At 50.0% G+C, this 26069-nt stretch overlaps 2 protein-coding genes across 3 annotated transcripts in view; one reads left to right on the top strand and one right to left on the bottom strand.

Moving 5' to 3' along the window:
• The window catches only part of EXOSC7 (exosome component 7), a 28542-nt gene extending 10520 nt beyond the window's left edge, over window positions 1-18022 (bottom strand). Inside the window, exons 1-4 of the mRNA XM_052638901.1 lie at window positions 17956-18022; window positions 7100-7201; window positions 6713-6807; window positions 186-348 (exon numbers count right to left, since the gene is read on the bottom strand). Coding sequence (XP_052494861.1) covers window positions 186-348; window positions 6713-6807; window positions 7100-7201; window positions 17956-18012 — 417 coding nt within the window. The 5' untranslated portion in view covers window positions 18013-18022. The remainder of the gene's footprint in view (window positions 1-185; window positions 349-6712; window positions 6808-7099; window positions 7202-17955) is intronic.
• Window positions 18023-18169: 147 nt separating this feature from the next.
• The window catches only part of ZDHHC3 (zinc finger DHHC-type palmitoyltransferase 3), a 58568-nt gene continuing 50668 nt past the window's right edge, over window positions 18170-26069 (top strand). For both annotated transcript variants that reach the window (XM_052636685.1, XM_052636693.1), the window contains exon 1: window positions 18170-18366. The gene's annotated coding sequence lies outside the window, so the exon portion shown is untranslated. The remainder of the gene's footprint in view (window positions 18367-26069) is intronic.

Genomic DNA, 26069 nt, shown 5'->3' with positions numbered 1-26069 from the left:
TGCCCTCCTGCACGTCTGTTGTGTGTAAGTTAAAAACCATTGTGGGAGGCCAGTGTTCCCCCAAGTAGTCTCACCCTGGAAACTGAGAGTATCCACCTGAAGACGGGAAAAGCACAGGGAGGAAAGCAGGCCCACGGGTTTCCCAGAGACGTGGGGCGTGGCCGGCGCAGTGGCGTGAGACCTACCAGCACGTCCACGTAGAGAACCCAGCAGTGCTCGCGGGGGCTCATGCACAGGGACTTGAGGTCGATGCTGCTCTTGTTAAATATCCGGTACAAGGTGTTAGCAATCTCCGTGCCAAGGTCATCGCCTCCGCGACCTTCAAACTCAGGGGCAGCACTGGCGGAACTACACAGAAGGGCGACAGGGAAGGGGTGAGTCTTGTCGCATGCAGAGCAGAGAGGCAGGCTTTGTTCCGGGTTCCCTGGGGGGCGCTGGGAGGAAAGCCCGTGTGGGAAGGCTGCACCTGCCCCTCTTCCAGCGTCCAGACACAGGCCATGAGCCAGGCCAGGACCGTGCCTGGCTGTGCTGCTGTGTGTGGTGGGAGTGCCCACTGACTTCTCACAGAAGCCATCTTTATCCAGAGAGAAGCAAGAACACTGGTGAAATGAACCACCGCCAGCAATAATGAACTCTCATATCTTGAACGTTTACTAGACTCTTCTCTGGCAGGCCAAGGAAGGAGGAGGCCAAGAGACTGAGTCTGGTCTACAGAGGGGTGACAGTGTACACACCAAGCCTAGATGATGATACTCTCAAGACAAAGCCACAGTGCAGGCACAGTAACTTTCCTGGGGTTATTGAGGATATGCACATATACACATATATCTGATTCATGTTGATGTATGCGGAAACTAACACAGTACTGTAAAGCAATTATCCTCCAATTAAAACTGTTTTTAAAAAGAGACATATATAATAGTATGTCAGAGTTCTGTCATAAACTTTAGATTATCATGGTACTGAAAGGCAGGAAACTAAGAACTGTTGGCTGACTTAAATATCTCTTCACTTTGGTTATCGCTTTTACTTTGTTATTTTTCAAGAGAAGTGCTTTTGCCTTCTTAGCTTCCTGAATTTTATGCCAAACGACCTCAACAAAGAAGGAGCAAGCATCAGCATGTGTGACCCCCCCGGCCGCCGCCCCGCCCCAAGCACTACTCAGTGTTTTAATAGGAAATTTTTGAGGGTTTTGCCTTAACAAAAATAAGCCCTTGGTACATGTGTGGAGTACGTAGACACCCCAGTAATTATTTTATTGTAATGAATTTAAGGCCCAGGAAGACAAGAAATCAGTTGTTTCAGTAGGTCTCTACAAAACCACACGTGGAAGCTCTCTGGTCCCTGTCCACCTGTCCATCCGCTCATCCTCCCGGAAGGTTCCAGGCCCTGGACTAGGCACTAGCGACCTAGAGACAGTGGGACAGGTACAGACCCAAGTCAGCAGTTCCAGGGACGCAGCAGGGAGTCACATGGAAACAGGCACACAGAAACGGTCGGGGAGGGTCACAGGGGATGTCAGTCGGTGTTGAGGGTTGGAGGGAGTCTCGAACCTGAAGATGAGACAAGCTGGTCTGACCATAGACGGGCAGGGGGATTCCAGCCTGAGCAAAACCTCTGTGGAGGCCAAAGGCTGTGCCCACCCCATCTGTATGCTGAACCAAACCTCACCTCCTCACAGGTTTCACTGTCCCTTCTGTCCGGTCCATTCTAATACAGATATAAGAATCCTGAAACAAGAGTGTAGCGCTGTGTAATAACATTGCTCCTCTCATCATACAGTCTTCCCCGACCACTACAAGCCAGGAGAACGCCCCCATTTAAAAATCCCTAAGAGAAACTTCACCACGGCCATAGCAACCTCACCGTTCCTTTCCTCCCGGCCTCGGCCAGACTTGGGCACCGAGCCATGAAAAGAAGCTCATTGATGGTAAATTAATCAAGTCACTAGGGACCAAGTTCATTATTTTGCAGAGCCAGCAAAAGACAACCTGTTTCTAATGTAAACCCTAAGCCATCAATATTAAGTCCTATCTTTTAAGTGTTTAAAAGCGCATCTGTACAGAGCTCTGGGTGGACGAATCCTGCAGAGGTCCTTATGCCTAAAATGTTTATCCTTCCCTCATTACAGTAGGCTGAGTCCTCCTGGGTGTGACTAATGACGGGATGGATTCATTAACTCTTCTACAGCCCAAAGGGATGGTTTAAGAACTTCCCAAGCCAGTTGGCTAAATTAATCTACCAACAAAACCACACCCCACTGTTTTTTTTGACACTGGTCTGGTTTAAAGTGGAAAATTTTCCCATTTTAAATGATTTCTCCCCCCAACCCTTAAAAAAAAACAAACACACAAAAACAGGTTAACCCTTTCTGCATAGCTGGCAGCCAGAGAAAGGAGGATTTAGAAGCCCATGAGACCATGGAAAGCTCCCGGGCCCTCCCCGAATGTGTCATTCAGCATGCTTGGCTTGTATCCTAGCATCAGTCAGGTGAGTGCTCTTGGGCCCGTCTTATGTCTTATGTCTCAAGGTAATGAACGGGTGCTCTGGTCTTAGGACTTATGACTAGACCGCAAATGTTGGAGTCAATGAATGCAGACCAAGGGACTCCTAAATAAAACAGCTTCTCTATTTAGTACCAAGTTGAGAGAGAGAGAAAGAATGCAGGCTGGTAACCTTAGCCCCCTGTTCACAGGCATCACTGTATATTCTTCAGTCGAGGAACATACACAGGGTTTTATGGCATAAAACAAGTGCTTTCTATAATTACAGTTACTGAAACTGATTCGGATCCTTTATAAAGTATGATCCAGCCCCTCTTCCAGGGCTGCTGGGAAATCGCTTATGGAGCTGGATAAACAGAAAAATCCTGGGAAGGCTGCCACTCCCAGTTCTCCAGCCTCCTGACTCATCACCTCCACCCTGCTCCTCCTGCTTGGCATATCTCTGCTCTGACTGGATTAGGCTGAGATCAAGGCCATGTCTACCTGGAGCAGGACTTGAGACACTAGGCCCACTGTTGTTCCCCTTGCAATCGATCTCGCCCGCAGAGCCGTGACATCTTACAGCCAGGTGGGCCAGGGGTGACTCCGGGCCTCACCCTCTAGGCCCCTAGCCCCTAGGCAGGTCCCAGCTCCCCTGACTCCTCTGGGGGCACACTGCTCATTTCCAAGCCTGCTGAAGCGCCCCAAGGGTATGGGAACAGTGGCACTTTCTGAGTGTTTCATCTTAAGCCCTCGTTTGAAGTTTCTGGGAGAGTTACCTCGTCAGCTCTGCAGACTTTCAGAGCCCAGCAAGCCTCAAATGACTTCTGCAGGTTACCTCTCTGCTTTGCCCCCACCCTCGACCCTTCGGCCGAGAACGGTGCCCGCTTCAAGCAGCATGAAGTAGGTAAGGAACAGAAATCGAGTGGCTCCACCCACCAATTCAGGGCTTGAAACCAATCCAGGTTCAGCGTGAGTGAAGAAAACAAGTGATCACACTTAAAAGCAGTTAAGATTCTGGACGAGTGAAAAGCGAGGGACACACTGAAATGTCCATGAATCAAGTGTGTTCTCCCCAACTGCCCCAGCTAAAACCCGAAGCTTCTCGAGACCAAACACAGTCCCTAAACCCATCAACCGGTGGCCAAAGAGCCGGGAAGGGACCTGACGGACGGCCCCTGGGGGTAACCAGAGTGACACACTGAGCTCACGAAGTCTCACCTTCTGGCCTTCAGATGGAACCATCTTTCCCAAAGTTTCAGCCTTCTTATAACACAGCCTACTCTCAGACTACAACTAACGAGCCAGACACAGAGGCAGGAGTTAGAAGGTCCGAGTCCGCTCCCAGCTAAAGGTGCTACCAGCTATCTCTGGAGCAGAGCTCAGGAACCCCATTGTTTTCCTCTTCCACGGGTACAGGGATCAGGCTCATGTCTCAGGTACCCTTCCCTCAGGGCATCACCTCTGAGACCCAGGGAAAATCACTGGGGTGGGGAAGGTGTCTACCCCAGGCTCCGTATTTGATTCCAAGCAGATGAAAAGAAGTAGAAGCAATTAGAAGAAAAGCAATTAGTTTTCCGTGACCTCTCTACCACTGGGAATTGAAATAACTAAAAATATGAAGGTTGCTGGCAAGTAGTTAAGTCAAGCTGGGCTCAGGCAAGCAGGAGGGGGTCCCACCACCCCCCAATTGCTTTTCTCCCACTGGGTAACACCTCTCTTTCAGCCTGTGGATGGGTGTGTGCCTTGAGCTCTCTGGCAGAAGCCCCACGCTTGGGGCCCAGGTGGGGTTTGGGGCAGCACCCTGAAGCCTGGGCATAGCCACAGGTGCCCGGAAGCCATTCTTATTCACTGCGTCAAAGTGTAGGGGGTTTGTTTACACAACTATGAGTTGCTCTTTGAAGACGCAAATAAGCTTCTGATAAAGGTGGCAGCCAGAGGTGCCTGGTGACCTCTTGTTTGCAGGAAAATGAGGTTTTATGAATCTCACGGTGATTCCGTGAAGAAGGGTGCCACCTTGAGAAACAGATTCAGGAGAACTTCCCCGAAAAGTGGGGCTTCTAGGCCTGCTGAGGTTCTCTTGAGACTTACAGAGGAGAAAGAGAGCAGCCACTCTCAGTCAGGAGAGAGGGGCTTACTTCTACAAGCCAGATCTGGGGAAGAGGCTGCTCAAAGGCTCCGCCCGCCTTAGAGCCACCCTCTCCAGCCGGGACTAGAAAGGGCCACGGGCAGTGGGCCAACCTCGAGCCATGTTCAGACGCAGAGCCACAGGGAAACGTGGCCCCTGCAGCAAGCATGAGTGCAGCACTCTCCCTGGCCTGGCCACACTGCCTGCCTTTGATCTGCCTGAGAGGAATGAGGCAGGAGATAACGAAGAGGAAGAAAGGAGAGCAGATGACAGCCCCTAACACGTGGTATCTGCTCTTCGTTGACTATTTACCACACTGAACAGGCAGATCAAAGCAAGAGAGGCATTTTTTTCTTCCTCCATGAGCAAAGGAAAGGATAAGCTGGAGGCCTGAACAAGGTCACCACCATGTACAGCTACTTAAAAGATGGGCTGGTTCCACTGGATGACCCGGAATGCCGAGAGCGGCTGGGCAGAACCGAGGGGAGACTGCTCCAGGGGACCGGGACTAGGGGCAGCAACGCACTGGGAGGAAAACTAGCCCGAAAGATGAACAGACACATTCTGGAAACCGCGCAGGGCGTCCCACTAACGCTGGCTTCTGCAGGCTGTATGAAATAGGAAGAGCAAAGGCTCACAGCTGGACCTGAGCTGGCATGACTAGCTGTGTGAACCCAGGAAAGTCACTTACCCTCTCGGAACCCCTTGTGTCATCTCTTCCTGGAGTTTTGTGAGGACCAACGTCTGTGTTTGGAAGTGAAGCCTGCAAGTCTGCAACTCAGCATGCAAGTGTGGGTCAGCATCTTTGCAGGAAAGGGCTGACATCACAGGCGGCTGCTACCTTTAGGAGGGCCTGCTTGCGAGGCTGGCCCTTGGCTCGCATCTGAGCACTCGGCTCTTAAGAGAGGACCCAGTCAGCGGTAAACTGGGCCGAGACTGTGCAGATATCGTACGGTGTATGCCAGACGCCTGCTTTCCTTCTGGGAGTCCGCAGCTTCACTGTGTGTAAAGCAGACGGTGCCTGTGTCACCAGTCAAAGTCTTGGGTGTTGAGTCTCTAATGGGTTTCCTCAGGCAAAATTATTACACACGGGTTGCTGTGTTTCTGTAACAATCATAGCTCTGAGTACAACGACATGCTCCACGCTGAGTCCTCTGAGTCTGTTCAGGAACTCTCTGACTGTGGGGGCGGTCTTGCCCCTCCACCAGTGAAGTATCAATATTACATATCTGCACCCAGCATGAACCAAGAGAGCCTCATCCATTTCAAGAAGGCTCGCTGTCGCCCCTGCTGGCTGGAAGAGGGAGTTACAGGCAGAAGATGAGACTGGGCCGGCAGCCGGGTGAAAAGCCCCATGCCTTCGAAGGGGAGGTGGAGAGAAAGAACACTTTGGAAAGCCCATGGAATGTGTAAGGACTGGGTGCTCGCTCTATTTTCATCACCTAACTTCCTCATCATCACCCCAGTATCATCATCTCCATTCTTTAGATCGCAAGATTTAGGCACAGACGGGCTGGGTAACCAGCCCGAGGTCACACAGCTGGCGGAGAAGGCAGTGACGAGGCCAGCCGGCTGGCTGCTGAGGGTGCGGAGTCTTTGCTCTTCCCTGCGCCCACGCAGCTTGCCTGGCTGCCACCCCCCCCAGCCTGCGAGATGCTTGGCTGGTCCTCATCCCCGCTCTGCCGAGCGAGTCACGAAAAGTTTTCTGCAAAGCTAGAGCCGGAAGACCGATGGGGCCTTATAGCACAGATGAGTCTTGTCAGGTATAAATGATTATTTTTCAAAGCTCAGTGACACCCATCATTTCCTATGACTCTTGTAACTACCGTGTGCTGGATGGCCTGGCAGGCACCTTCCTTTTTCAGACGGGGAAAATGAGGCCCGGCTTGGCTTATCAGGACAAAGGCAGGCCCTATGCCCAGGCCTCCTCCTGCATTTCCTGGGGCCTGGCACAGCAGAGAACTCTGCACATACCTGCTGGCCGGATAAAGGATGATTAAACACAAAATAAAAGTGGGCTCAGCAGGAAACCAGAGGTTCATTCTCTGAATCTTCTATCTTTTAAATCGCTTTTCTTTAAAACCATGTGCAGAGTACTGACCAGTCAACAAAGAACTCCAAGTAACCTTCGTTTGGTTTCTCCAGCTTCGGCGTCCCCATTTCTGCCTTCACGCCCACCAAGATGTCGGTGTGACCCTGTGGACACAAGCAAGAAGGGGCCTCACTCGGGGCCGACAGCCTGCCACCCAACCACGCCCTCGTCTCCCAGACACACACCTCCGGGGACTCCTTAGGATCAGTGGTGGGACTTGAAAAGGGGCCCTTTAAGAAGGAGAGGCGTCCTTCAGATCTACACAGATGCCCTCCCAGAGTTGGCTGTGGGTCTGTTTCCCCTGGAACAAAATGGACCCTGAAAGCCCAGAGGGGCTGGCTCCTGAGAGCTGACCCATTCCTCAACATCAGTACAAACCGTGGGCCCAGCACTCACCAGCTTGACTCTGGCAGACCCACTGGTGTTGGACACCACGTCGGTCTCCACTTCGACACATCGGTAGTCGTCACAGCCGCGGCCGTCCACACGGAGGTCTTCCTGGGTGCAACAACCAACATCCTAAGGCTGTGGGCCTAAACCTCCAAGAGGCTCCTCAACTGACTCCCTCCTTTCCCCCCTAGAGAAATACACGGTACAACAGCTCCTTTTAGGGATTCGTCCAGAAATCCTGTCCTGAGAGCTGATAACATCACTGTCTTACATATGAGGAAATGGAGACTCAGAGAAGTTAAATGACTTGTGTTCAAGGTCCCATGGCTAGGGAGAGTAAAGCTCAGCTTCCCATCTAGGTCTGAAGTGCAGTCCAAACTATATACCACCATCCAGAACAGGGACACATGAAATCCGAACAAGAGACATTATAAATAAGAGCTGTTTCTTTCCAAATCTGCAATTCTGAAGCCACAAGAAACACTGATTGTCAGTTACAAGTTCACCTGTCTCCGCTTGTAGCCCTCCTACCCCCTAAACGCAACCAGATCTACTCTGTAAACGGCTGGAAACAATCAGCTGGTGTCTTCTAACACAGGCATTCTCGAGGACGGGGTCAGCAGTTAGGCCCCCAGGCTGCTCGGTCTGTAAGCTGTCCCACGGGAACCCAGCCATGCCTGTTCACGCAGGGATTCTGCGGCTGCTCGCACACACCAGCAGAACTGAGGGGCCGGGACAGAGACCACATGACCTGCAGCCCCCACATCCCTACCGCCTAGCCTTTCACGGGAAAAGTCGGCCGACCCCTGCTGCAGAGGACGGGCTTCAGAGTGGGCTACGTGCTGCCTGGCTTTACCCCCAGTTATTTACTTCCTCAAGTATTTACCCCTATCTGTATAACTCATAGATGATCATTTTACGTTGTGGCTTCTAGCATTTATCTCGTTGCTCAACGAGTTCCACATCACTGGGAGTTCCCAAGGGTTGGTTAACCCTCAGATCTCTTTAGAGCACTTCTTTACTTCTGATAACATGAGGAGTTCCAGCCTCTAGGAGTTTCCCTGCCCCAACCCCGGGATCAGCCCATTTCCTAAGGAGCCGTGGTTCCCTTTATGGGAGAACGGTACTTAAAAACCAAGATCTGGGTGCTAAGTAGATTCACTGCTACTAGGGTATCATTGCTTCTAGATCTCAGTAGAACAGAGCCAGAAAAAAACATGTGTGTACTAACCCATGCATATACACATACCTTTATTTATGTGGATTATCAGTCCACATGTGGATTAAAGAGCCATGTGTTCATACTGAGAGTTGGTTCCAACCTTCCTCCCTGCCTTATCTGTAACTTCTCTCAGGGAGAAACCTGGCTCTCATTATCTATAGTGTATCTGTTAAGTCTCGGAATACACATAGTTTCAGAATTGTTACTGCCATACCCCTATGAGAAACAAGTTTACTAATACAGTATTTGCGCAGATTTCTTTTTGTCTTCAGCCTTACATGTTGTTGTTCAGTCGCTCAGTTGTGTCCGATGCTTTGCGACCCCATGGACTGCAGCACGCCAGGCTTCCCCGTTCATGTCCATTGAGTCGGTGATGCCATCCAACCAGCTCATCCTCTGTTGCCCCCTGCTTCTCCTGCCTTCTACCTTACATAACCCACTCAAAAACACCTTTTCCAGCTGTCCTCCCTGCACCTGTTACTCACTTGCACCCCTTTCAGGTTCCATTATAACTGCTGATGCTCCATTTTGAGTCCACCACATCCTGGCTGCTTTTAACTCCTACTGACCTCTGGGCTAGGTGGCCTGTCACTAGGGCTCTAGGAGTCACCGCTGCCAGGAGAGGTGCTCAGACAAATGTCCCTACCCCCTCATCCCTAGTTCATGCTCCCCTCTTCCTACTTCCTCCCACCCACTCCGTCTCTTTAGCTCCTGGTCCACCGTTCTTGTATTTTCTTTGCACAAATGAACCTTTACATGAGTATTTTTAATATCCTTTTCTTTCTTATACAAAAGATAGCATACTACAGATACTCTTTTACACTTTGCTTCTTTTTAAACACTAATGCCTGTGCAGGGAACCACTACACATCAGCTCATACAGACTGTTCTCATTCCTTGTAAACTTTTTTCCTGAAAGCTCCTTCTTTCAGAAAAAGAATCATCACCTCATTAGATTCTCAAAGAGGGTAATGTTCCTCAAAATGTTAAAAAACAAGCACAAAAGAAACCAAAAACAAGCAAAAAAAAAAAAAAAAAATCCAAAACAAAAAAGCAAACCACTGTTCTAAAGTATGTAACTATCGGAAACTTATCTTTGAACTGCTTGACTAACTGCATCTCTGACTTTTTTTATTTTGAGAAATTAAAGGAAAACACTGCCTGCTCTCGCCACACAGTACCAACTACTACCATCTGTCGTTTTTGTTTCAGCTCTTTCGCTCTTTCAACTCCTATTAAAGGAGAGAAAATAAACAATCCTAAATCAGGCTGAAGTCCCTTTGCAGCCCTGCCGCTCCGTCGTCTCCTTGGAGGCAACCCCTACCTGGACTCTGGGGAGAGGGGTTCTTAAAAAGCAACAGAATTTCCTATCTAGGAGAATGAGTCTCCTGAACTCTGTAGAGAGATCTCTCTTCCCTGGAGGATCCAAAGCTATGTAACTGTGTCTCTTTACAACCCCACCTACCCCATCCACCCCCATCCACATGAAGACTTCCTAGGTCCATCTCTGCTTGCTCCATCCCTAAGGTATGCATGCGTGCATGCTAAGTCTCTCCAGTCGTGTCCGACTCTTTGAGACCCTATGGACCATAGCTCACAAGGCAAGAATTCTCCAGGCAAGAATACTGGAGTGGGTTGCCACGCCCTCCCCCAGGGGATCGTCCCGTCCAGAGACTGAAGCAGCATCTCATTTCTTACGTGTCCTGCATTGCAGGCAGGTTCTTTACCACTAGGGCCACCTGGGAAGCCCATCCCCAAGGTATATCCTGATGGAAAGTAAAAATCTGGCTCAGAAGCATTTACCTTGAGTCTTCGGTGGCTTACAAGTGTGATGCACACTTGTGAGCATCACCAGGAGCCTGAGTCACGGACTCCAGGCCTGGTCCTGCCTGACTCGCTGCTCGACCTCAAAGGTGCTTCTCTAATTCCATGGATGTACACATGAAAAGAACCACCACTGTTTGCAAGAACTAAAATAGCAGTGACTGCGTAATGTGTATTTACTGTCTACCAGGCTTCTCCGGTGGCTCAGTGGTAAAGAATCTGCTGGCAATGCCGGAGATATGCAGGAGACGTGAGTTCGATCCCTGGATTGGGAAGATCCCCTGGAGTAAGAAATGGCAACCCACTCCAGTATTCTTGCCTGGAAAATCCATGGACAGAGGAGCCTGGCAGGCTACAGTTCATGGGGTAGAAAAGAATCAGACACAACTGAGAGACTAAACAACAAGGAAAAAACTACTATCTACCAGATAATGTGTTAGGAAATTCATACACATCAATATGTCGAATCCTCACCATAACCCATAACGTAAGATTTTTCATTCCAGTCTACAAACGAGGATCAGGTTGAGAGATGCTAAATGGCCCAAGGTCAGAGCCAGTCAATAGCACTTGAATTCCAAGCCAGAGCTCTTAGCCCCGCTTCCGCAGTCTCCTGTGTTCTAAAGGGTCTCACTGTGCCGGTCAGGCAGCACAGGCCTCCTGCGAGGACGAGCTGGCTGGTGGCCGCTTGGCTCTAGTGAGGATGCTGACAACTATGAGAGCAGCGGGGCCACAAGGCTGCAGGGCTTCCAACTATGCTTTAGATTACCACCCGCTCTGGAAAGACCTAATCAGAACCCTTAGACGTGAGAAGGGATGTCAGAAAACTGGGCCACCAGGGCTTCTCTTTCCATCACTTAAACCACTCTCTGAGCCCTCTTCCCTCAGCTGGGAAGGCTTGGGTGACACGTAAGAGATAAACAAGCAAGCTACAAATTTCCCTTTCCAGAGATGCACATTTTTGTTGTTTTCCATCAAAAAAAGCACACAAAAGGAGAAAAACAAACAAAATCCCCGAATCACTGCACACAGGACTTTTTCAAAATCCACTTTTTCTCATAGAAGACTCTAGGAATCACCCAAACCTGGCGATTTGGCCTGGCTCAGAGCTTGACACCCTACCACAATTTTTTATCCACCTGCAGTACTCAAATGAAGGAACCAATCCATGTGTGAACACTTAAACACTGGCTGCCTTGAAGTGAAAGCTCCATCTAAAAAATCAATAGGGGAAAAAAAAAGTCAATAGAGGTGTCTACAGGTGACTGACCACACCAGGGAGCAGAGGAGCCTTGTCCTCAGGGGACAGGGGACTGAGCACTTTTCCAGGTAAAGGCCTTCTGCCGGGAGCCAGCGTGAGGAATTCCACCCGTGACAAGGTCATGCGGCAAGAGCTCTGATGGCAAGGCTAATCAGACCTCAGGTTTTCCTCCTGGAATTTCCTGAGCATCCATCCCCCCCCAAAAATAAGAATCTGCCTGCTTTTCCACTCTTCTGATATTCTCTGGAAAGTCAACTCAGGGCTTTAGTCTTCTGCATTTGAAAGGGATGTTTCAGTTAAAACCCCTCTGATAGCTCTCTAGCTTGCCTAACAGGTTCCCCTGGACCGCTTACAGCTTGTGAACTGCTTACAGCCCCCCAACCCCGAGAGGCACAAAGCTTGAAAGCATCTTAAAGATACAGAGCCTTTTCTAAAGAGTTAAAAATCATATTGGTGACGGGTTTTCACTGTTGACTCAAGGATTGCTGCCAGACCTCCATATTCTTTATCTTTTAGGCACCTGGGAGGATGTTACTCAACGTAAGCAGGATGTAGAAAAAGATACATAGTTTTGATGTTAGCAACACTAGACTTTTGAGTTAATTGCTTCTCTTTTGCTGTAAATCACTGTACTCCCTCTACTTGTTATAAGTTGCTGTATCTTTGCTGTGTAAGAATGTAACTTTATTTAGTGCTTTCTGAGAGTGGCACCAGACCTTGGGAAGATCAACACAAATAAGTCTTCTGGTTGACAAACCCTTATCAGAAAAAAGGCTGTCAAATGTTAATTGGCCCTTTTGGCTGGAAGATGATGTCAATTACCTAAGACTTGTGTATACAATTAGGTATGCAGAGAGAAAAGCCTGGTTTTGATAAGAGTCTGGACTGCTAACGCTGCATAATTTTGTGTTACCCATTGATCTCCATGTTTTATCAAAAGTATAAAAGGCCTTCTGAATAATAGGGGCCGGAGCCAGTCGCTGGACTGGTTTCCCCCGTGTCTCTCTCTCTTTTCTCTCCTCTTCACTCTAATTTCAGGCTGAATTCCCATCTGGGGCGCGGAGGCTCGCCAAGTCTACTTACTTGCCCTGGCTGTTAAGACCCGCGCGAAAGGGAGCCTAAGGTGAGGCACCCTTAGATATTCAAGCGAGCGCCGGTGGCCCGACACAGATGGTGCCAATTCCTTGTCTGGAATTGTACTGGTCCTCCGCGTAATCCAAGCTATTCAGCCTCTTCCTCCACTTAATCTTCCTACTACACTGTTGTTTCTTAATCTAATCTTATATCAATCAATCAATAAGTTTTTCTCACGCCAACGCCGTCCACCCTTCGAATTCCCTGGATCCACTGGGGCTGGACCCCGGCAGCCTTCTGAATGCTAGAATGGGTCCTGGTGACTCAAGTTGTTCACTTTGTGATTGCAACAACCCTGCTGGTTGGGTGTGACACTGAATCACCTTCAACCTGTATTTAAAACTCCACTGTGCACACCAGCTTTGGGACCTTGGGCAGGTTAATTCCTGAACATCTCTGAGTCTGTCTCCTTGTGCAGAAGAGGGAATAACCCTGAACCTGCAAAGTCAGAGGAGACTCTCCCGCACAGGGCAGCTCATAGGAGTCCCTGCTCAGGATTTCCTTCTGCTTCTGGCTACATGTATTAACCCACTGACTCCTTAGAAACAACCCAGAGAGAGGTTACCAATGAGGACACCAAGGCGCCAGGTTTAACTCCTGTTTGACACAGGACAGATGACCCAGCCCAGAGTTGCTATCCCTCACACCCAGGTAACCCAGTCCTACTCCGTAATAGCAGCTGGCAGTCGGCTCTTGTAATCCAACACATGAAGTGGTCCTCTGAGGTGATGTTAACCCCTCACTACCTTGCAGAGATACCACTTTGCCACCAAAGGTCCGTCTAGTCACAGCTAAGGTTTTTCCAGTAGTCATCTATGGATGTGAGAGCTGAACCATAAAGAAGGCTGAGCACCGAAGAACTGATCCTTTCCAATCATGCTGGAGGAGACTCTTGGAGGGTCCCTTGGAGTGCAAGGAGATCGAACCAGTTAACCCTGAAGGAAATCAACCCTGAATATTCATTTGAAAGACTGATGCTAAAGCTCCAGTACTCTGGCCACCTGATGTGAAGAGCCGACTCACTGGAAAAGCCCGATGCTGGGAAAGATTGAGGGCAGGAGGAGAAGGGGCCGACAGACGATGAGATGGTTGGATGGCATCACTGAGTCGATGAACATGAACTTAGGCAGACTCCGGGAGATGGTGAAGGACAGGGAAGCCTGGCACGCTGCAGTCCATGGGGTCACAAAGAGTCGGCTGTGACTGAGCGACTGAACCACAGAGCGCAAAGCTCACTGGAGGAGAACGGAGACCAGCTGGCCTCCCTACTAGGAAGCCACCCCACTTTAGAAGGAGCCGGCCTCTGCAGGCCCAGGCCCAAGACCCAGCAGGCAAACCAGATGTTGTCCTCGTTCCACTCTCCAAGCCTGCTGGGTGGGCCCGCATTCCTTTAGGATGGGCCCGCATTCCTTTAGGATGGGCCCGCATTCCTTTAGGATGGGATGCTGTTTGCCTTGCAAAGCTACAAAGCGCCTGACCCAAAAGCACACAGGCCAGAGAGTGGCCAGCTCTCTGGGGCCCGAAACTGATTCCCTCCTTAGAATCTGATCTCTGATCTGGGAAATACCTGGCAGGGAAAGAGAGTTAAAGAGGAGCTGATAGGTCATGATGTGGAGGGAGGCTGGAGAGGCCTCACAGAAGTAAAGATGGGCAGATGGCGTGCACCCAGGTGGAGGGCAGCCTGACAGCAAGTGGTTGCGGAGAAGGGAGACACTTCAGCAGAGAGAAGTAGGGGTGTCTCCAGAGACAGAAAGGCAGGCAGAGTCACACAGACACGTGATGCATGCTGGGGCCCCGGAGAGGCAGCGTCCAGGAGCTGCCTAGGGACAGCTACACCCAACAATTTAACAACCTCTCAGTTTTCAGTTCAGTTACTCAGTTGTGTCCAACTCTTTGCGACCCGACTCAATCTCCCCAAATACAAAGAGCTTAAATCTCAACAGCCACAGGCTGAACCCCTCATGGGGTCACTGTGAAGGCTGCAGATACAGTACGGATGGTTCCGGACGAAGCCACACTTCTGACGGGAAAACCTCAACTGGGAGCCAGCGCCTCTTCTGGGCTGAGCGCACGCCAGGTGGTCCATGTTCCCTTTCCTCGTCACTCCTCACAGTCCTGTTCTGTCCCCCAGACAGAAGTGTTCTCATTTTACACAGGGGGAGCTAGCTTACTACACTCTTACTGTGAATGGTGGAGCTGGGAGGAGCCCTGCTCAGTCCACTCCAAGTCCTCATCCAAACAGAAGCTGGAGGCCACGGACCTTGTTATGGGAAACACTATAGCAGAAACCACCTGCCCTGGCCAGACCATTAAGGCTCCTATAATAACCATTTGCAGGAGATATGTTATCTTACAACAGGACGTCCTGGTAAGGAAATGCGGAACTAATAAGCTACTGCTATCTTCTCCTTTTGGGAAAAGTCAAAAGGAGAGAGGGGATGCCAGCCCATACATACTACTAACGTCCCAGAATCCTCCTTGCTGGAATCCACCTTGGCTGAGTGATGTGTGCGCCACCAGGAAGGATGCTGCGTCAGGACGACTGGCCAGAGGCAGCCCAGAAACTAACTTCATCACCGTGAAACCCGAGGCTGCGAGCTGCACAGCAGAGCAGTTCTCCCGGGTTCCCTCGCCCTGCTGCTCTCCACTTGGGTGCCCCTTCCCGATAAAGTCTCTTGCTCTGTCAGCACGTGTGTCTCCTTGGACAATTCATTTGCAAGTGTTAGACAACAGCCTACTCGCTGGCCCTGAAAGGGGTCCCCCTTTCTACAACCTCCTCAGGCAGAGGGGCAAAGATTTCTACAGCAGACTCCAGGCAGGCTGGACCAAGCCAGTGGCTGGTCCAAGGTCCAATGTCTAGTGACTGCATCAAAATCTCCCAACATTTATGAAAATACCCATTCCCAGGCTCCAGCCCCAGCCCCAGCCCCAGCCCCAAGGATTCTGATCCAGAAGATCCAGGTAAAGCCCAGGAAGCTGTATTTTGTGAGTAAAAGGCACTTCAAGGTCTCAGAATTACTGGGCTAAGACAGAGGTTAGCACTGTCTTTCCAAGGAGGGAGAAAGCACACATTTAGCCAGTTAAGCAAACCTGAAAAGAAGATTAAATGCTAATTCTGGAAATTCTGAAACCTGCCCCCAATTCCTGAATATAAGAACCAGCTTGGGACTTCCCTTGTGGTCCAGTGGTTAAGACTCTGCTCCCAATGCAGGGGGCCTGGGCTGGATCCTGGTCAGGGAACTAAAATCCCATAGGTCTCAAATAAAGATCTCACATGCTGCATCAAAGACTGACGATCCCTCAGCTGAGACCCAGCATAGCCACGTAAACAAAATACTTAAAAAACAAAACCAGTCAGATACAAGTAAGTAAAACAAGAGCTGTACAAAAAAATGCTAACTAGGGTTCTAAAGAAGCTTAGAACCAACGTGGGAAAAACACTACCTAAAAAGGTAATAGTAATATATGTCCATATACTATTTAAGGCCTAGAAAAAATGCGGCGGGGGGGTGGGGGTCAGAACTTGCCCTCCCTGCTCCTGTTTTGCCGACGTGCTTTCAGAGGACAGAGCAAAGAAAGAGAAGTGGAAGCAGTGGGCATTCTCCCTGGCTTTTATTTCTGGGTGCCTATTTTTAAAAAGGGAAAATAGCACAAGGCTTGAGCTGGGCTTTACAGTCAGATCTGGATTTATATCCCAGTTCCACTGTACAAAGAGAGGGTGGGGGGTTCCGGAAAAAGGCAACCAGGCATGCATGACTTTCTGGACACAAGGGAAGCCATTTTAGTCCTCAGCCTTTTTGTGATCTACACCTGGCCACAATGCTTGCCCTTGAACATGTCACGGTAATTAATCATCTTGAGGGAACTACAGAATTCAGGAAAAAATGGAAAAGCAATGAAGAAACAACAGTTTTCAGATAAAACGGAGCCCTAGTTTTTCTTCAATGGATATACTTAACAGTTTGATACGAACCTTTGAGTTGTTCTACAAGAACTCAGGGGCCCACTCAGCTGGAGGATGGTAACTCCAGGATAAGACCCCAAAGTGGTCACAACCTGAAGATGATGTTGCCCTTCTCTTCCCCTTGGTGAAGTGAAGCAAAGTGACAGTCGCTTATTCGTGTCTGACTCTTTATGACCCCATGGACCATACAGTCCATGGAATTCTCCAGGCCAGAATACTGAAGCCATTCCCTTCTCCAGGGAATCGTCCCAACCCAGGGATCGAACCCAGGTCTCCTGCACTGTAGGTGGATCGTTTAGCAGCTGAGCCACCAGGGAAGCCGTCCCCTTGGTGACTCCAATCAACTAAGGCCTGGACTCCGCTGACCTCTGCCCCGACTTTAGGCCTCCTCCTCTGCTCAAGCCCCTTCATGACTATACACGTGCCCTTAGCCTGTTTTCCAGTTTTGCTATTGGTAGACATTGCTTCTGAAAAGATTCCCAGAGTCCCCTTGCTGCTAAGTTGCTTCAGTTGTGTCCGACTCTGTGCGACCCCATAGATGGTAGCCCACCAGGCTCCCCCGTCCCCGGGATTCTCCAGGCAAGAACACTGGAGTGGGTTGCCATTTCCTTCTCCAATGCATGAAAGTGAGAAGTGAAAGTGAAGTAGCTCAGCCCTGTCAGACTCTTAGCGACCCCATGGACTGCAGCCTACCAGGCTCCTCTGCCCATGGGATTTTCCAGGCAAGAGTACTGGAGTGGGGTGCCATTGCCTCCTCCGAAAGTCCCCTTACTTGATGCAATTAATAAATTCCTCCTTCTCCCATTCTCTGGCTTGGTTGTGTTTTTTGGTTCAACATCCAAGGGTCAACCCCGGAGAAGCGGCGGCTACCCACTCGAGTATTCTGGCCTGGAGAATTCCATGGACTGAATAGTCCATGGGGTCGCAAAGAGTCGGACAGGATTGAGCGACTTTCACGACCAAGAGTCAAACCCCAGTTTTCCGGTAATACCACCACACACTTACCTTACGGCCTCAGACAACTGACTTAACCTCTCTGAACTTAGTTCCTTATATGTAAAGCAGACATAACACTCACCTTCAGGACTTAACAAAAATTCAATGAGATTAAAAACTATGACAGAGTATGTATCTAACAAAAGTGAGACAGCTCAGCCTTCAAAGGCTGAGAGGGGATTTAACAGAATCAGGGACTGCCCACCGCTTCCTACCCGAGCTTGGAACCCTGTAGACCCGGAAAGATCCAAGTACGCATACAGTCTTAAACGGATGCTCGCCGCCTGGTCCCAAAGACGCCGGCACGGGCGGCTTTAGAGCTGCACATGCCGGCCGCACAGCGGTCTAATCAAAGGTAAACCCAGCCTGCCGCAGTCTTTCCGGGCAAGCCGAGGCCCGGCATCGACCCGCAGGGCCAAGGGAACCCGGAGGCCGGCGCCAGTACTGCCCGCTGCCGCTACCTGAACGCCATGCACGATGTACACCTTCTCCGCCTCGCTCAGCGCCACCGACGCCATGCTGCCGAGCCGCCCCCGCCGCTTGACGTCATCCGCCCGCGTCGCCCCCCGCCAGGCACAAGCCCCCTCCCCGCCACCCACCCCGCGCCCATGCGTCATCAGCCTGCGCGGCGGCCGCTCCTGCAGCTGCCGCCGCCACCACCGCCGGGGAGCTCGATGGGCTTCTCCTGCGCGCCGCCCTGTGTCTGGCCGAGTCCAGGGAGCCGCGGCGCCTCGTTCCTGGGAGCCATCGCTGCAGCCCAGGGCCGGGTCCCGGGTCGGGGGCTGAAAGGGGAGCGACGACGGCAGCGGCAGCCGGAGCCCCACCGAGGGGGCTGGGACTGGGGAACTGCCTCCGGCTTCACGGTCAGTCGGGTGAGGAAACTGGGATCCGGTGAGAAAGCTGGGGCGAGACGACAGGCGCGGGCCGGGGCCGGAGCTCGAAGGACTAGCGGTGGAAGAGGCGTGCGGCGCAGTTTGCTCAGAGCTGGAGTTGAAGTGGCCGGTCGTGTGCGTGCGTGTGTGTGAAGAAAGAGACCGACCCCAAGTGAGAGGTGGCGGACGTCGCGATTGGCCTGAGGCTGTCTCTTGGCTCTCTTTCCTGCCCTCATGTCATGTATTTCTCTGGCCCATGGGATGGTGGGGAGGAAAGAAGCGATCAAGCCCTCTTTAGGTCGTTCTCGGTGATAAGGATCTGGGCCGGGAGTGAATGCCCGTCTAGTCCCGAGACGTCTTCAACTGCACCCCAGGGATTCCCCCCCCCCCCGCTCTCTCTGGGGCTGGCTGACCGAACGCTGACCCCCCCCCCCCCCCCCGCCCCGGAACCTTGCAGGATCCCCATGTCCCGGATGGTTGCCGGAGCTTTGTCCCAAAGAGAGTAGAGGGGAGAGTCTTGGTCAGCGCTGGCGGGGGGGGGTTGCGGGGGCGCAGTGCCCCGGCGTCCCCAGCGCTTCCCAGCAGGGACTGGAAGCCCTGGCTTGACCGGGTGATCGCTGGGAACCGTGGACAAAAAAAAAAGAAATGCCGGCCCCGGTCGTGACCAAGTAGGAATATGGGCCTTGAATATCCAGAAAGGATACCTGCAAGGTGAACGTGGGGTCACTGAAGGAGCCCATTAAGGCGGGGTTGATAAGGCAGGAAACAGATTTTAAAGGGGCCACGTAGATAAATGGAGGAAAGTTAACCCAGAACGATAGTAGCAATGAGGGGATCTGATGACTTTTCCAAGTGCCCCACTTTTGAGGAACCTCCTTGTTGTCAGAAGTGAAACTAACCCTTGACTGCTTGATCCTCCAAAGAATGGTCGGTGTCTCAGATAGTAGCCTCAATACAGTTTCACAGATAACTCCTGGGAGCCTACTGTTGATGGGCTTTGTGCTAGCTTTGAGACACTGAGACAAGTGAAACACAGCTTCTACCCAGAGAAGCTCCCAGGCAGAGGGAAGGCTCCAGACCCAGCATAAACGTGGGGGTGAAGAGCTGTGACAGTGGCTCCGGTGAACATAGTGGGACCGGGAGGTGGTATACCCTTTGAAGAGGGTATGGAGAGGACGTACCTGCCCACATTCTGAAGCCCTAAGCTGCCGAGCCCCCAAATAAATCATCTCTTCTTAGTGGACTGGACCTTTCGTTGTTTCCGGTCTCTTGGTAACTCTCTGCAGGTGTACCTATAGGGAGGATGTCTTGCAGTGTTGAATTCTGCCCTCCAGGAGACTTGGAGAGGTAAACCCAGAAGGGTTTCCTCCTTCATGAAAGTACAGGTGCCCCACCTGTTGGGACACATGCACCTGGAGGCCTTTGGGTGATTGAACACCTGGATTCTAATGAGCACCTGGGTGATGAGATAACAGGGCACTTCTGGTGTTAGAAACGGTGTCTTGCGCTCGAGATCGCTCAGAAAGAAGAGACCCCGGATGTGAAATTTTAATAGGTGGGACATCTAAGAGGAGCGAGGGTTTAAAAAGTGGCAGCGAATAGATCAGAAAAGTCAGGGAAAGAAAATTCTGGGTTTGGATACCATGGGATCATCTTTATGTAAAAATCTTTCAGTGTGTCTTTCAAACTATAGAACATACATTTGAAGTGTCTCCCAGATAAATGACTAAAGATTCTCTGCTGGAGGATTGGCAGTATTTGCTAAATAACATTACAAACAATGTCTGACATGTTAGCCTAAATCGATAGAAGAGATACAAACAATCGAATGTTTGTTTTAAATTTTCTGCTAAAACAATGACACCTTCACTAACTGTTGTACTTTAGTGCAGCCAGAACATTTTTTATCACATTTGTTGTGATCATACATTAGATATTTCAGAACCCCATAAATTCAGAGTTCTTTTTGGTTTACTGAAGCAGTTCAAAGACTGTACGTTTGCCAGAAAATCAAAACACCAAGGATGGCATATTATTCTATTAACCAGCTTGTTTTCCCATCACTGTCAGATTCTTTTGGCTGCATGCTGATTTGTAGGTCCGTCTGTCCTAAATCTCTGTATTCTTATTAATTATATCTAGTAATAACGGAAGCATAATAGTGCTTACTATCTGCCCAGCTCTGTTCTGAAACACTTCACAAAGACTAACTGATTCAGTCCTATTAACAATAGCCCTGTGAGGCAGGTGTTATTATCCTATTTTACAGATTGGGAAACTGAGGTACAGAGAGATTGTCTTGACCAAGGTCCCAGGTCACATAACTGGGAAGCAGTAGAGTCAGGATTTGAGAGCATACCTGCATACTCCCATACCTGCATTCCTAACCACCCCTTTATGCAGGTGTCCCCTTTCATTCACCAGAGTATTTGAAGGAGGCCTGTGTTTCTTATGGGCTTCCCTTGTGGCTCAGCTGGTAAAGAATCCGCCTGCAATGCGGGGGATCTGGGTTCGATCCCTGGGTTGGGGAGATCCCCGGGGGAAGGGAAAGGCTACCCACTCCTGTATTCTGGCCTGGAGAATTCCACGGACTGTATAGTCCATGGGGTCGCAAGAGTTGGACACAACTGAGCAACATTCACTTTCACACTTCACTTTATGTTTCTTGTAGGTTTCCCAGGTGGCTCAGTGGTAAAGAATCCACCTGCAATACAGGAGATGTGGGTTCGATCCCTGGGTCGTGAAGAGCCCTTGGAGAAGGAAATGGCAACCCACTCCAGTTTTCTTGCCTGGGAAACCCTATGGACAGAGGAGCCTGGTGGGCTACAGTCCATGGAGTCGAAAGAGAGTCAGACATGACTGAGCAGCTAAACAACGTATTTGTTATGGGAGTGGTGATGCCATATAAGCTATAGTGTTCATTCTGAAAGCAAGGGGTGTGTTCCTTTCTCTAGGGGAATGTTGAGGGTGGTGCTTGTAGGAAGCCCCTGTGTCTGTTTCAGCCAGCTCTTTTAGGTAAGGAGAAAGGTTACACACAGACCAAGTAGAGCTTAACTCAATGTAGGCGAGAGCCCTCAACAGCAGAGAAGGCCAGTGGATCTGGTAGAGAGGGCTGAGATAGGCGTGGAGACCCAGATTCCAGCCACGTGCTTATTCCCAGAGTAAATATCTAAGAAGCTCTTCAGACAATCAGGAAGTATTTGTTTGCATGCCTGTGTGTCCCTAGTGTTCCCGTGGGCCTGAAGTGATAAGGAAACTGCAAACACACACCTGCCTAAGAGAAGCTGAAGATTGTCTTCTAACCGGGGAGCTCAGGCTCTTGAACTAGTACACGAACAAGACAATAAACTAAAGTGCTCACTTGAGGCCCATGGCAATTAGATGCGAGGCCTGCCTAGAATGAGGTGCTAATTGGGCAGGCCAGGCATCAAGGGCAACAGGTAAAGAGCTGCTGTTGGCCACCGGCAGCAACAATAACTTTACAGCTATAGAGGAAATCTGTCCCACCTACCCTTGTTAATTACAGCAATAAAAGTCAGTTTAGGGGAGAGCTTGGGGCAGTGCTGAGTCCATGGTGCTGAAATTACAGAGAGCTCTTGAAAGAGAGCTCTTAAGATCTCAGCAAGAGAACCCTTTGTTCCTGGTCTTAAGCAGAGGAAGCCAAGTTTTGGGCCTTTTCCTTTGCATTCTTCCACTTAGCACCAGAAAAGCAAAAGTGAGCTATTGCTGGGGACTGCCCTGGCAGACCAGTGGTTAAGACTTTGCCTTCCGAGGCAGGGGATGCGAGTTCATATCCCTGGTCAGGGAGCTAGGATCCCGCATGCATTGTGGCCAAAAAACCAAAACAGAGAAAAAAAAAAGAAACAGTACTGTGACAAATTCAATAAAGACTTTTAAAAAATGGTCCACATCAAATCAATCTTTACCACAAAAAAAAAAAAAAAAAGAGCTATTGTTTTCTCTGTAGCTCTGTTTCCTTTAAACACTTTGCACTTGTCCTGCCTTGCCTTGTCTTAAAGAACACTCAGTATAAATAACCTGCCACAGGCCAGCAGGTCTGTCTGTCTCGCTGTTGTAGAAACCATGCCTTGTGATTCCAGTGATAGGAAAATTGATGGGAATACACGGGTAAAGCTTATTCCACTGTAGAGGAAGGGTCTTCCTGTGTGTTTCATTTTAAGAGAGTGGCAGGGTGCTTCCCATGTCCTTCATGAGGGCATGTAGTATGAGAAAGGGGCGCTCGTGGGTCCTGACGAGCCTATCTAGAAACATTTAAACACACGTACATCCCGGTGGGCTACAGTCCACGGGGTCACAGAGTCGGACATGACTGAGCCACCGACGCACACACACCCCCCCTGGAGAAGGTGTAAAGTCTGGCCATTGACCTGTTGGGGGAACTAAGGAGGCTAATACCACTCCACCTCGGGTTTCTTCCTGTTCTGTCTGTCTGTTTTGTTTTTCATTTTTAAATCACTTCCAGAGATAAATGACCAGGTTATTACTGGCTCTCAGCTGTAAAGGTAAGAAGACCACCTTGCATGTCCCACCTACCCCAGTCATTCATCTAGGCAATGTGAGGAAATATCAGGAAAACTGCCTCTTTTCATAGTTTCCTCCAAATTAAATGGGCTTCCCTGGTGGCTCAGTAGTAAAGATTCTGCCTGTAATGCCAGAGACACGAGTCCGATCCCTGGGTCAGGAAGATCCCCTGGAGAAGGGAATGGCTACCCACTCTTAGTTTTCTTGCCTGGAGACTCCCATGGATAGAGGAGCCTGGCGGGCTACGGTCCACGGGGTCACAAAGAGTCGGACACGACTGAGCACTCTTACACACACTCCAAAGTGTAACCATTCAGCTGTGTAGAGACTTGTTGATTGAACTCTTCAAATTTTCTGGTCAGTTTGAGACATGAATACCTCCTGTACAGGGTCAGTGGTTGAAATGCCCTTGGGTAGGATTGGTTTTTCACCTTTGGACAGGGGCCCTAGGGGGACAAGTACAGTTGTGGCTGCAGTTCCCTTGCAGCAAGTTTGGACTTTGTACAGAGCGTGCATTTCTAAGTCAAGAAGAGTAGCAAAGCATCTGGAAAGACGGGTTGGCTAGGAAGATAATGACCTATGCTGGAAAGACTATTGGGCATCTCTTCCAGTGAGCCAGACCTTGCCACTAACTTCCTTTGTGACCTTGAGCAGCTCAAGCTCTCTAAACCTCATTTTACACGAAAATGACCTCTCTTAGCAGGTTATAGAAATCCCAGTGGATCTTGAATTTATAGACATTTAAACATTGAAAAGTGGTCATGTTTGACTTTATATTTTAAGACTTTTCTTGAACCACTTTCTAATGTTTGATGTATTTTAATAGTGCTTTTCCCGCTCCACAAAACGTTAAATGAAAGAACAGAGGAAGCGGTAATTACATGCCATATTTCATTGAAGAAATTGAACATGCTCAGGAAAATTGCTAACGGTTGTTGGTGGGTTTCTTTCTGAATATTAACAAAGAATTGGGGTAGGACATTAAAAGGATACTTTTGATAATTTTTTTAAGAATCCAAGAAATTAACAGAGGTGTTGAATTTGTTCCTGAGAACAGAGAAATCAGAATCTGAGCCCTGCAGCAGACCTTAGCAGTCAGCTTAGTCTTCCCTCTTGCTTTATGGATAAGGAAATGGAGCCCATGGAGGGTAACTGTCTTACCCCAAATTGTGAGTTAGTGAGCAGCAAGGTGCAGAGTAGAATTCTGGCTGCTTGACTCGAAACCGAGTCTTCATTCCACTTTAGTCTGTCTCCAAAGCCCTCCAACAATTCGTCACCTGGCAGGCAGGGGCGGTGGACATGTGAGGCCTTGCTTCCTCAGGCCAGACTCCTCCAAGGCCCTGCTCTTGCAGGACTTACATGACTTGGGGTGAGTGGAATCAGCAGGGACCCTCCTTGAAGCCTGGCACAATGGTCACAACTGGTTTTCTCTTCTCCTTCCTTAATTCGTCTTTCAGATCCCTCCAAGCACTTTTGCTTTTAGTCCCTAAAAAAGCCAAGTTTTTGCCTGGGTGATGTCACAGAGGCTGTATGTCTGTGCATGGCACAATGTGGGTCTGGGTGCCATTTTCAACACCCTCAGGTGGGACCCTTTGCTGGGTGCTCTCAGCCTAGCATGGGTGGGCTTTCCCCCCAAATAAGCAGCGTGCTGGAATTTGGCCCTCCCGGAAGTGTCCTCCAGCAGAAGCAGACTTTAGGGCCTCAATCTTAGGGTGGCTCTTCTGGCTGAAGCTCCATAGTCCTCCTGCTCCCTCAGTTAAGGCAGGACCAGTCTTCTGAACGTTGGTTGGTGTTCAGCCAAGGCCCCACCTTAGGGCCCAAAATGCTTATGTTCAGCTCTGTGGTCTGTGAACAGCGCTGCACGTGGCCCACGCGATAGTGCCATCTCTGCTGTGACCATGTGTGGGCAAGAGATTGAAACTGTAAGTAAGCCAGGGTCACTGGCAGAAACACCACCACCCCTCCCCATTCTGGTTCTAGTTAATGGGCAATGTTAACGATCGCAGAGAGCAGTTAAAGGTAGGCTCTGGAATGAGAACAGGCTTGGGAGTGTATCCTGTCTCCACTGCTTCCTAGCAGTGTTTTTCTTGTTTCATCACTCGGTTCATGCCCAGCTCTTTGCGACCCCATGGCCTGTAGCCCGCCAGGCTCCTCTGTCCATGGAATTTCCCAGCAGTGTGAACATAGGCTAATCGTCCCTAAAAGAGGGTGGGAAGGTGCGTGCTTATCCTACAAGATAGGACGGGAGTTTCGAGCAGGCTGAGGCGTGTCCAGCATACAGCCCAGTAGGTGAGGCCTTCAGTGAGAGTCAGGGCCCTGCTCCACTTTCCACGTGGCCTGTGCTGGGGCAGCAGCCAAGCCAGATGCCCATCTCGGAACCTACCCTGACAGAGGCCAAGGGCAGGTCAGTGTCAAGTGAGACCATTCACCTGATTTCAGAGGGTTCCACGTACTTAGAGAGTGTCAAACTGGCTGACAGATATTAATTGGCTAGCTAAATCAGTTTGATGCTTTTGCCTTTTTAAAGGTTTCCCTGCTGGGTTGCAGACTTCCTGGAAGGAGGGGTTAATGGAGGGTGATGGCGCATAAGCAACCGATAGGTGATGTTCAGTCGCTCCGTCATGTCCGACTCTTTGCGACCCCATGGACTGTAGCCCGCCAGGCTCCTCTGTCCATGGGATTTCCCAGGCAAGAGTACCAGAGCGGGTTGCCATTTCCTTTTCCAGAGGATCTTCCCGACCCAGGGATAGAACCCACATTGGCAGATAGATTCTTCACCTCTGAGCCACCAGGGAAGCCCGATTAATCGGTATCATCCATTAGACCTAGAAAGGAAGTTAGCCATCTCTCTAACTGTTTTGTGGAAACCAACTGACTCCCTGAGCTTCGTTTCTTTATCCATCTGTAGAGGAGCCTAGGCTAGAGTCTGGAAGGGGTCAGCCAGTCCCAGCAGTCTCTTCCCGAAAGGCCGTGGATTTGAGGGTCGGGTGCTGTGCGCCATTAAAGAGACAGCCCATTGGCAGTGAAATGATTCACAGGAGAAAGAAGCCTCCTTTTTTTTTTTCTTTTTAACAGTATTACAAGCTCCTAGGAGTGGAAGGAAAGTCTGCTTAGGGTCCATTTCTCAAGTTCTTAAAAGAGCCACAAAGTTTAGAGAACTG

The sequence above is a fragment of the Budorcas taxicolor genome, chromosome 1, assembly GCF_023091745.1.
Source record: "Budorcas taxicolor isolate Tak-1 chromosome 1, Takin1.1, whole genome shotgun sequence".
Taxonomy (NCBI): domain Eukaryota; kingdom Metazoa; phylum Chordata; class Mammalia; order Artiodactyla; family Bovidae; genus Budorcas; species Budorcas taxicolor.
Note: the sequence above shows the minus strand (reverse complement) of the source record. Positions and strands in the feature narration are given on the sequence as shown.